This window comes from Geotrypetes seraphini, chromosome 13, assembly GCF_902459505.1.
Source record: "Geotrypetes seraphini chromosome 13, aGeoSer1.1, whole genome shotgun sequence".
Classification (NCBI taxonomy): domain Eukaryota; kingdom Metazoa; phylum Chordata; class Amphibia; order Gymnophiona; family Dermophiidae; genus Geotrypetes; species Geotrypetes seraphini.
In genome coordinates this window covers 68,839,036-68,851,500 of record NC_047096.1, presented here as the reverse complement: position 1 = coordinate 68,851,500, position 12,465 = coordinate 68,839,036, and the positions used below count along the sequence as shown (strand labels likewise).

General features: G+C 43.2%; 1 protein-coding gene across 3 annotated transcripts in view; it reads right to left on the bottom strand.

Annotated features, from left to right (window-relative positions):
• Window positions 1-247: 247 nt before the first annotated feature.
• The window catches only part of CNP (2',3'-cyclic nucleotide 3' phosphodiesterase), a 29,906-nt gene continuing 17,688 nt past the window's right edge, over window positions 248-12,465 (bottom strand). For all 3 annotated transcript variants that reach the window (XM_033918174.1, XM_033918175.1, XM_033918176.1), the window contains exons 3-4: window positions 6,922-7,055; window positions 248-1,982 (exon numbers count right to left, since the gene is read on the bottom strand). In XM_033918174.1, coding sequence (XP_033774065.1) covers window positions 1,527-1,982; window positions 6,922-7,055 — 590 coding nt within the window. In that variant the 3' untranslated portion in view covers window positions 248-1,526. The remainder of the gene's footprint in view (window positions 1,983-6,921; window positions 7,056-12,465) is intronic.

Here is a 12,465-nt window from a genome sequence, read left to right as displayed (position 1 = left end):
GGTAAGGTCTTGTCTTTCAGTAAGACATCTGTTAGCAGTTGGCTTATTATTCAAATTTGCATTAGTTGTCAGATCTCCCCCTCTCTTGCTTTAACTAAATCAGAACGTGCCTGTGAGTGCCAGCACCCTTTAACAGAGCAGTTTTCATCTGTAGCTTCCCCTAGGGTTAACTAAACAAAAAACACAAGTGATCTGCAACTGTCCTCGGCCTGTGCCAGTTGTTGGGGATACAAGACACTCTGTAGAATGTAAAAATTATATCCCACTCTATTATCCACTCTAGGAGGTTACAAAACATACATGGCAGCTTATAAACTTAGACAGAAATAGATTACAGGATCATAAACTTAGGTAAATATTAACGGTAGGTATCTTGAAGTGACCCTTTCACAGTATTATGCTTTATTAGGATCCTGTCGCTGAAATGCATTGAACCTTTGAAGTAGGGTGAATGCCCATTGTCAGCCCTTAGCAGTTTTTAAGGATTAAACCCCGAAGTGGAAAAACATTTCAGTACAGGGATGGAACAATGTTTTTGCTTGATACGATCGTAAATGACCATGGAGATTTTTGGTGTTAGTAGTTGTCAATTCTATAAAAACTTAGAGGTAACAGATCTTTTGGGGAATGTCAAATGTGGTCCCAGAAGTCTACCATTTCAGCGATGACCAAAGAGAACGGTGCTGTTCACAAAACTGGAAAAGGTAAAGCTTAGTTGTAGCTTAACAGAAAAAGCTTTGTGGCCACAGCTCATTTGCTGCAGTGGAAAAAATATTTTTCACTTATTTAGTTTTCCCCTAGCAGCACTTGCACACTGAACCTGCAGGCTCTCAAGCCCCGATCTTTAGCCCCACCTGTGCTGGAGGTAAGCCTAGCAACTTCTGAAAATCTGCAGCCTATGGAAAATGTAGATTAGGTCTGTCAATCAAAGAGAAGCAAGACCTGTGCTGGGATTTCTAAATCTATTCTATGCTTTTGCAAGCTCAGTCATTTGGAAATGCATAATAATCCTCCCCAGGTTTGAGGCAAGTGGCTGTCACAGAATAATAATCACGGGAGGAAGGAAGTGAGCAACTGAGGAGAGAAACAAATTTTCATAAACCCAAACCCAGACATCAAGTATAAAACACTTAAAACTTGTGCGACAGGGCTTGTGTTCTCGCTTTGATTAAGCATGACAAAAGGTTTAATTTCAGTGGTAAGCTCAATGTAGGAACATAAGCCTAGGCAGCAGCAGGACAGTGGTACTAGCAGTAGCTAATACCTTCCCTTCTAGAAAGTCAAACTTTTCGTTTAGTCACGTCAGGTTTGCTTCTGCTACTGTTAACCCTGTGCTTATAAAAACCTGGGACTGGGATTTTGTGGCTCTTTTTTTTTTTTTTTCTGTGGATAAATTTTACTTCAGTGGAATAAAACTAGGAATAATTCTTATTCCTCGGGGGAAAAAATGTTTTAAAAAAGTTTTATAGTTTAAATCAAACCATTTTTTATTGGGCTTAAAAAAAAATAAGAGGGCCACAATCTTTTTACATGACAGTGCAAGAGGAAAATGCAGTGTCTCTTCTGCCACTTCCCTCTGTGCTCATTGGCTTATCCTTGCCATAAAAGCCTGAAAAGATAACCTTCACTTCTATCTTTTTAGAAAGACTAAGCATCCACAAACCCTTATCAAAGTAATGGAGCATCCCATCCAATAATTCTCCCATGTCCTCGCCTTCAGTCCCAGCCTGTTGGAACTTCACAAACTCCAGAAGATCAAGGCCTGTCTGCTTGCTCTCCACACCCTCGGCACAGCCCAAAGTAATATGCGCCCGGCTCCCTTTGGGCAGGTTTTCTGATGGCATGGCTTCCTTCTCAGCATCTGCTGGCCACAACAGGAGCTCCTGCTCTCCCAACTGTACCCTAGCACCTGTGGTTCTTGGGGTCACAAACAATGCTGTAATGGTCAAGCTGAAAGCTTTTCCATTGCTTGTTTTCACTGCCTGTAGGAACAAAAAAATAATAATAATTACAGGCTAGGCCTTGCAAAGGCCAGGGAACAGGCAGAGACGAGGAAAAAGGTACCTTTTAATCAAAATTTATCTTTATCGAAAGACCTTTCCAGTTCGGACATCCCTTCTTCAAACGACTCTTACTAGCTTAACTAGCACAAGCTACAGAGAATCTAAGTCATACTATGTGAAATGTTATACTATATATATATATATATATATATATATATATATATATATATATATATATATATATATATACAGATGTTATTTAACAAATTTAATTGTCTTTACAAGTGGAGTTATTACACAGCCTACAAGAATGCTGGTAATAGACATCCAGGTAGGCATGGAATAAACATGCAGAATTGGTTATAAAAGTGAGACTAAAGGCAAGAACTAGTGCAATGGCAGGCCATGGGGCAACCAAGATTGTAGCAGCAAACTACAAATTAGGGGCTATGCAGAATTAGTAGCAGCAATGGCAAAACTGACCCCTTCCACCACCCAAGTTGCCAGGTTCTTATAGCAGTTTGGAGCTGGCCTGGTATGATGCAGAAAGGTCCTGGGGCCCCAGAAGATGACATTCTTGGATAGCAGTAACACTAGGATTGCTGGCTTGTTAGATATTTACAAAGCTTTGTGTTTATACAAGGGAAGAGTGGGGGATGAGCTAAATAAGAGATCATACTAACAGGGGAAGATGAGAAGCAGTCGAGCATCTAAGGCTGGGAGCTGAGCTATATCCTTATATTGTGGGCAGTGCACATGGGCAAGTTGGTTTTCTTTTGTTTTGGTTGGGTTTTTTTTTTTTAGCAAAGAGTGGTCTTAGCTCATTCCACACCAAGCCAGTCTGGTTTTCAAGATAGTGGCAATGAATAAACATAAGTTAAATTTGCACACCTTGTGTTCACAGTATACAAATTTAGCTCATGCATATTGTGGACAATGGCATAGTAAGGGGAGATGGACTGCCCCATACCTCTTCAAATTTTTAGCCACAAGCAGTATATCTTACTGCTTGTGGTGCCTCATCCCTCTCTCTGATGTCACTTCCTGTTCTGGGGACTAGGACGTGACAGCAGAGGGAAAGATGAAGCTAGTATGAGATTCTGCTCTCAGCTGCTGAAGGTTTGAAGAGTTACAGGGAGGATGGGGAGGTATGGCGATGCCAGCCACAAGCTTCCTTCACTATGCCACTGGTTGGGATATCATGAAAACCTGTCTTGGTGTGTCCCACAGCCTGATTTAAGAACTCCTGCTCTAACACCAGCCCCCTGTCTATGCTTTACTCAGTGTAGTCCTCAGGACAGACCTAGCCAACCAGGTTTTCAGGATACCCACAATGAATATACATGAAATAAATTTGCATACAATGAAGGTTGTGCATGCAAGTTTCTTATACATATTCATTGTAGGTTGTCCTAGAAACCTGGGTGGGTACATCCTAAGGATTAGATTGAGAATCCCTGATCTAGAGCAGGTGTGGGCAATGATGGTCCTCAAAGGTTTTCAAGATTTCTACCTTGAATAGCATGAGATTGATTTACATGGACTGCTTCCATTGTATACAAATCACTCATGCATATTCATTGTGGAAATCTTGAAAATCCAACTGTGTTGTGGCCCACCCCTACTCTAGAGAAATTTACCTAATTATCCGTTCCTTGAAAAATGTAGGGTTTTTTTGTGCAACCTCCTGCAAACATTAAAGGTCATTTACTAATAAGCCAAGAGGTTTTCCAGGTTTCAGCTCACCCAGATATACAGGGCTATTGGACCTCTGTTTGATCCTGTCATACTCAGCTATGACTGGTTTCCTACCTCTCCCCTACTGTCAAGTCCAGTCTGAAGGGATCTCAGCTGTTCTGTATAATCCAGCCAGCATGAAAGGTACAGGTTTTAGTTTTTTTTATCTGCTCTGTTACATTTCCAAAATGAGTATGTTGTGCTTTTCCTCTGTATAGTCCACAGTGCAGTAAATCAGGTGCAGGGATGCCTGAGACATTCTTTCAGTACAGCGCTCTTGTGCACCCAGATTAGCATATTAAAAAGAAGCCAGCTAATGCTGCTGCCAGTTGTGCCATTATAAGAGGCTCTGTTGTACAAAGTGTGGTATAGTGAGAAATAAACTAGATATTTAAATTCCTAGGGCTAATCTAGTCTTTAACTGGTCCCCTTAATTGTATCCATGACATCAAGTTTTATTAAAATTTGTTATACCACCTAATCAAACTTCAAGGCGGTTTACAAAGGTAAAATACATACAAAATCAAATGAACAGTCTGTTTAGATTGTAAGCTCTTCCGAGCAGGGTCTGGCTTTGTGACTCTATACAACTGGTAGCGCTATAGCAATAATTAATAGTAGTAGTAAAGGTTTATACAAACAGCTTTTGCTGCTATACTCCAGTTCATTAGGCATCATACACACTGTGAATACCATACTAGAGCAGATAAAGTAGGCAACTGTAAGGTATAAACTGCACTAAGAAATGGGCTGCTTTTTCTATTTGTTTCATGTACTTATGTTAGCATTAGTGTGCAATACTTGACTGAGCCAATCAGGCTCCCCCTTGTATCACAGGATAAAGGAGCCTTAGGCCCCTCCCCATGCACCAGGGAGGAAAAGGCCCACAATTATGGAGCAGCAGGCCTATGAGCGGAAAGGACTGAGCTTCTGTCCTGCTCCAATGTGTCTAAAAAGGTATGGGGAGGAGGGAGTGGGCATCCCATCTGCCTTTTTTTCAAGGGGAAAGAGGGAGGGTAGGGGATGTTTGGGGGGGAGGGCGGTGCCTGGTGCAGGAGTGGGTCTTCCTGTATCACTGTTATGGGGGGAAGGTACCTCTCAATTTTCTTTCGTGAGGGGGGCTTTTTAATTCTTTAATGGGGCAGGTATTATGCGTGTTACACACGTACAGCATCTGTGCCCATTATAAAAATAAAAAGGTTTCCTACCCCGCAAGGCTGAGTGACAGGAGCTTGCTTTCAGAGCTTCCCCTGCCAGCTCTGCGCATGTGTGAGTCGCTCTCACTGCAGGCAATCGGATGGCAGAGTCATGGATTATGAGGAATGTCCACGTGAATCATTTGCATGCAACCGTTTTAGTGCATCAATAGCTCTTTCTGAATCAGCCAAAAAAATCAGAGTGGTGCAGATCCACACAGTCTTACCAATCCTTTTAGTACATCTAGCTCTTGGTCCCAATCCCTTTCCCTTAGTATGCAGCCATTTAAAAGAAGTTACCACCTCCTAATTAGGTGGCATTAAACAATTGGCACAGTAGTAATGTTTATGCATTAGTTACCGTGTTCCCCGAAAATAAGACCTACCCCATACATAAGCCCTAGCATCATTTTGGGGGTAGGTCTTAATATAAGCCCTAGTCACAGGATTCACCAGCAACTCTTCAGCCCCCCCCCCCTCCTCCCCAAACACACACACACAGCTGAACCTCTGCTGACCCTCCATCCTTCCCTCCCCACCAACCACATTCTAAACAGGCTGCTTGGCCTTGTCCATCGGGGATTTCACTCTGCTTCGTTCCTGATGACATCAGCAGCCTGTTTAGAGTGCTGCCGGCCCGACGCTGCTTCGGATGAAGGTAAGGCTCGCTTGCGATCAACGAGCGGGAAGGATGGTGGGTCGGCAGGGGTTTGGCTGTGCAGTGGGAGGGGGTACTCAAGGGTTCTGCTGCACAGGGGGATGGGAGGGAAGATGCTGCACATGTGGGGGAGAGAAAAGAAAGAGGAAGAATTGGGGAGAGGGAGGGTGAGATGATCATGTGCATACCCCAAAAATAAAACCTTGTGCCTTTTTTGGGCCCCAAATGAATATAAGACACTGTTAATTAGCACATCCACACATAAGACAGTTAATTAGCACATCCACAGGCATTCTCTGCCCCACAATGCCCCCTCCAAAATAAATACAGATGTTAAAACTACTGTGGGCTGCAATCCAGTCAGGATTTCCCCAATGAATATGCATTGAAAGCAGTGCATGCACATAGATCTCAAGCATATTCATTGGTGAAATCCTGAAAACCCAACTGGATTGCGGTCCTCAAGGAGGGATTTTGAGACCCCTGTTAGAACATCTCATGTTAGGCTATTTTTTTGTTGCGTTAAGCACAGATGAGTGGTCAAGGCTCCTTCATTTTTGAAAAAAGAAAATTAAGAATTAGACTAAATGTTGGGATTGCTCTGTAGAATAGTCTGCCTAATTGCTCCTTTGTTAGCCATTTTTAGTCTCAGAGTTTACCTGTCACTGACTTAGGAGGAAAATCTCACAACCTAGAGCAGATATACACAAAAGTAATGAAACTTGCCTATGTTTTTCTTTCCAAGAAGTAGATGTGGCCTCATTGTACTGACGTTTCTGAACCTGCAGTAGGACTGCCATAGTCTTTGTTGCTGAATCACAGCGAGAGGAAGAACTTCGTACGTTTCATCATGGCAGATAAGGAGAGTATACCACAGCTGTGTGATGGAATTTTGTGTTAAAACTTAGAAGGAGTGGTATTGAAACTCTTTAAATGTTACAGAAACATCAATGTATGAGCTTCATAAGAACCATCACAGTGTTGCCACATCTACTTGGAAAGAAAACCACAGGCAAGTCTCATTACTTTCCAATCAGCCTTCATATATTTTACAGCTTGTGCTGGCAGCAGTCTTTGCTAGCCCTGACCTTCCCAGCCTGCCTTTGACTGGGTGCACAGTTCTTCCTCAGTACCCCTATTTAGACAATGCCGGTATCCAGGCCTCTATGTTGCATTCATGTTCAGCTTGCCCCATCAGTCAGAAATTAAATCCCTCTTCCACCCCCAATCTCCTTAACACTGCACAGGGCATTAAACTAGCAGCAAATGCACTCAGCAGTTCCCCTGTAAGAAAAATAGTCTCAGAAAGAAAACCCCTAGCACTGACTTCCAGTTTAGCGTACTGTTCCGATCCAGGAGCCTTCCCATAGTTGGTAAACTTTGTAGTACAGTGCAGGATGTTGGGTCTGTGACTAAAGTAATCGGGTAGGTTGATCTTTCTTTTGGTCTCCTCCATGCCAACTAGGAAATCAAACAAAGTCAATATTAAATAAAAGATGATTATTGTACAGTGTCTATTCCCTGCCCTTAGCATTTCAGACCCTTCTTGCATCTCAGGAAGGAATTTGAAGTATTTTCCTGTCATATGTTTGCATTTGTTTTCCCTTTCTCTTTAGAATCAGATAACTCCAGTGTTTTCTGTCCCCAAGACTGATCTAGCACAAGGTCTACCACCAGAGAACAAAATTCCACCACTGTTCCTCTATATTGCTGGGGAAACACCAGACTTTTTATTAGCAACCAATGCTCAACCCTAATAGCATAGGCATGCTGTTAAGTGTTGAGCATTGGTCACTATAGGGGTTGGAACGTCCTAGGGTAGGTAGGGTAGGGTAGCTCTTGTGTGCATGTCCAGCAGTCCCCCTTGCTCCCCCAACCTCAAATTTAAAAAATCCCTGGTGGTTCAGTGGCCTGGCCAGGCATCTAACAACACAGGCCCACTGGCCATACTCATCCAACATCCCCCCCCCCCCAAACAGGCGCACTGGCCACACTCATCAAAATGGCAGTGCCCTGCCTGATGCATCAGGAGAGCATAAGCACCATAAAAGGAGTCTCTTCTTATATGACATTTCAGCCCCTCCCAAATACATCCCAGAATGGCAGGGGCACTGCCATTTGAACAGGGCAGGTCCTTCTGCCTGCACAAAGGTACATGCAGTTTGATTTGGATGCATACGACCAGTATTGAGCTGGGGGGCCCAACCACTCAGGGGACCATCTAGGATTTTTTTTTTAGCTTGGTGGGGGCGGGGAGCAGAATGTACTTTCCCTTCAGTACCTAAGCCAATAAGCACTCAGGCAATGATAGGAAAGTAAGAGGGATCCTACCAACGGTAGTTTAGTAAGGGTTTTTGTGCACTTGTTTTGTATAATAAAGTAATGATGGAAAGCTTCTGTGCATTAGCTGCAGAATAACGTTTCATTTAGACTGGCTAAAACCAATGTAAAGAAAATTGTTGCCAGTATGGCAGGGTTTCCCATCACTTAGATTAAGCTATGCCAGATTTTACTAGTTTACCAATAAAGAATATTTGTATAAACCATTTTTGTACCTACAAGGTTGTTTTATATAGTATGCGTATATAAATGGGCTCAGCAAAATTAGGCCATGCCTGATGCAAGTTGACACATGCCTTTAGAGTAGGTGTGGGTAGGGGCAGAGTTGCAATTTATCTGCATAAACTAGACGTTAGGGTAAATTTAATAAGTGGGGCTGAAATGTAGGCACCAGGTTGATGTGTAAATTCTATAATAGCAGTTCTGTACATGCACATGACAGCAATAGTGTAAATGCTTGTGCCCAACCCCGCGTCTTCTGTAACCTGCTCTTGTAACTCAGGCAGCCCTTGTCCTGCCCATGCCCTTCACATGGCTGTGCCTCCTGGAAGTTATGTGTAACAGAAATTGTAGCCGCCCAGAAGACTCTGACCCTTGGTGCAGGATAGTAAATTTTAATAAACTTGGAAACTTGGTACATACACCTAAGGATGATTGTGAGCACAGTGCCAAAAGGTGCTAATTAACACCAATTTAAGCAAATAAGATTTTATAGAATTAGGTACCCCTGTATCTTTAAAAACTAGTTTCAAAACAGACACCTTTCTGCTCACTTATCTCTCATTCACCAGGAGCTGCCTGTTGAAGCCTCTAAAGTCTAAATGATTGCAGCAGTCCAAAAAGCATCAGAGGAGCAGAGAGAGTTGGAGCCAGCATGCAAAAATCACTCTGGCCCCTTGACACTAAACAGGGCCCCCAGCAACCATCTTCCAGAGCAGCAGGCAGGACATTGGGGCAACCCCCTCATCTACCAAAAACTGCCTGTTGAAACCCCCAAATGACCATAGCGGCCCAAAATGCATCAGAGAAACAGAAAGAGCTGGGGCTAGAGTGGGAGACTCACTCTGCCCTGCCACCACCCCGGCATGGCACCTGCTCACACACAATTATAGCAACTAATCACACCTACAGGCCATGGTGAACCAACCTCTGAATGTTGGCCAGTTCAGATACATTTACAGTGCCTAACCAAACTAACTTGCTATAGGGTCCTAATTTCTGAATGCAAGTTCACTCAACTACACCCAATCTATCTTCTACAGTGAACTAACCAGCATAAGTGAGTATCTTATAACAATTCTCTGCCTACTGATCAGCATCAGACAAACCAAAGCTCACTCCACCCCTCCCAACAGTAAATCAGATAACACCTCAGACCACACAGTCCCATCAAAGAATCGCCTTGTAAACTGCACCGACCACATGTACTGGGGTAAGCCCAATGCTGGTTGGAGCCCAGACACTGAAAACCACGCTACAATTGCATCACTAAACCAAACCCCAACAACCTAATAAGAATCCCACATATTTACACTCAGAACTTGTGGATTTAGGGGAATATAAATACTTAGTCATATGCGCCTCAATCCTCTGGATTTGTTAACACGAGATCAGTGGTCAACAAGACAAAGCCATAAAAGATCTGCTTAATGAATTACAACCCAGCTTTCTATTCCTAACCAAAATGGATATCAAGTTACAGCTACTCTACCCAATCGATTACAAAATCACCCACCTATCGAAAACTGATTGTAGGGGCATACTGTACAAATCATCTTTTCACATCAAAATAATAGAATCTATATCTCTCACCTCACTAGAACTGCTAATGATAGATATAAAGAGTGACTTCCCAATGCCCCATTTGCTGCATACTATTCTACATCCCTCCTGGAAAGTATCTAGAAGCTGAACTACAGCTCTCAGAAATCATCTCAAGAACCAAGGTATAATATGACTCCACTTTCATCATAGGAGAACTCAACCTCACACCCTGAAATTCCATGACCTCTTAAATGAGCTAAGACCTCAAACCATTGTTTCAACAACTTGCACACAAAAAGGGCTACCAAGTTAGATCTTCTCACCTTCTCCATTTCAGCGAAAAGTACAAGCTACTTAGAATTTAATTCTCTATCCAAAGTACGTACCTTGGTCAGACCATCTACTCCTAGAATTCACCATATTCAGAGAGTGATATCAATAACCAAACCAACCCCCTCTTATTATAGAAATAAAGTAGCCCCTGACTCCTACTGGAATGAAATAGATAACTCAATACTATCCCTCCCCGGGCCACTGGAAAACAATCAATGAACAAATCCTAAAACAAACTAGCCCCACTCAAATGCTCCAAAAGAAACCAAAGATAATCAGAGAAGTGGTTTGACTCAGCATTTTATGTCCCTAATAAGAGAACTTGCTGACAAGCCAAGTACTACTGGTGTAACTACCCCTCCCCAGAAAACAAGACTAAGTGGTGCCAGAAAAGCCTAGAATTTAAATCACTACTGACATAAAAGAAAAAGTACTACTCGAAACAGATCAGTATAGAAAATAAACAATCAACAAAACTGTTCTCAATATTAGATAACCAAACCAACACGAACAAGATCACAAATGACAACAACCCCTCTATTCCAACAGCCCCAGAACTTGTTAACTCTTTTAAAACAAAGATTCAATCCATATGAGACCAGCTACCCTCCCCCCCCCCCGCCCCCGCCGCAACAAAACCACCTATGGAAATATCAGCAGACAGATCTTGGAACGATTTTGAAGAGATAAGAACATAAGAAGTTGCCTCCACTGGGTCAGACCAGAGGTCCATCGCGCCCAGCGGTCCGCTCCCGCGGTGGCCCATCAGGTCTATGACCTGTGAAGTGGTTCCTGACCATTTCTATAACCTACCTCTACTTCTATCTGTACCCCTCAATCCCCTTATCCTTTAGGAACCTATCTAAACCTTCCTTGAACCCCTGTAATGTGCTCTGGTCTATCACAACCTCCGGAAGCGCGTTCCATGTGTCAACCACCCTCTGGGGAAAAAAGAACTTCCTAGCATTTGTTCTAAACCTGTCCTTCTCAGTTTCTCCGAGTGACCCCTTGTACTTGTGGTTCCCCACAGTCTGAAGAATCTGTCCCTGTCTACCTTCTCTATGCCTCTCAGGATTTTGAAGGTTTCTATCATGTCTCCTCTAAGTCTCCGCTTTTCTAGGGAGAACAGGCCAAGCATTTTCAACCTGTCAGCGTATGAAAAGTTTTCCATACCTTTTATCAGTTTAGTCGCTCTTCTCTGGACCCCCTCAAGTACTGCTATGTCCTTCTTGAGGTACGGCGACCAGTACTGGACACAGTACTCCAGATGTGGACGCACCATTGCACGATACAGCGGCATGATGACTTCCTTCGTCCTGGTTGTGATACCCTTTTTAATGATACCCAGCATTCTGTTCGCTTTCTTTGAGGCTGTTGGCACACTGTGCTGATGCTTTCAGTGTTGTGTCCACCATCACCCCCAGGTCCCTTTCAAGGTTGCTCACCCCTAGCAATGATCCCATTTTGTAGCTGAACGTCGGGTTCTTTTTCCCTACATGCATGACCTTGCATTTCTCTATGTTAAAACTCATTTGCCACTTTTTTGCCCACTCTTCCAGTCTCGTTAGGTCCCTTTGCAGGTCTTCACAGTCTTCCGTGGTTCTAACTCTGCTGCAGAGTTTGGTGTCATCAGCAAATTTAATAACCTCACATTTCGTCCCCGTCTCCAGGTCGTTAATAAATATATTGAACAGGAGTGGTCCCAGCACTGACCCTGTGGAAATCCACTCGTGACCCATTGCCAGTCTGAGTAATGGCCCTTTACTCCAACTCTCTGTTTCCTGCCTGCCAGCAGGGTCCTCACTTTCACTATCTGTGTTCAATCTTCTAATGCAGTCTTTGGGAGCCAACCTATATCTCGCACAAATAAAACATTTCACCTATGCAGACTACATCATGCTACCTGTAATTGCTGCATTAGCCAACACCCTTACTGCTGTCAAAAACGTGTTCACATTATAGGAAACTGGACCTCAACCCACTGCTTCAAACTAAATAAGAACAAAACCACATTCCTTTGGCTAGGACCTTCAGCTGACCCATGCTAAACTCCAATCCCAAATCTTAGGAGTAGAAATTGATATACAATCAATAATAAAACAATCTTTCCTTGTGATGAGAAAGCTAAGATCCATCAGAAAATAGCCTCAGAGGCTTTCTGAATTGTAGTGCAATCCCTAATCCTATCTCAACTGCTGTAATGTAACACTAGTTCTTTGCTCTAAAACATTGCTATTGCATCTACAACTAGTTCAAAATGCAGCAATAAGACTCATATATGGACTATGGAAACCAGAATACCTACAGCCCCACTAGATGCCCATATCTGGTGGTAGCAGGCGTCAGGGCGAGGAAGGATAGAGGGATTAGGGGCGGAAGGATGCCGTGGATGATCTTGAAAGCCAGGCAGGAGCATTTGAAATGAATTCTGGAA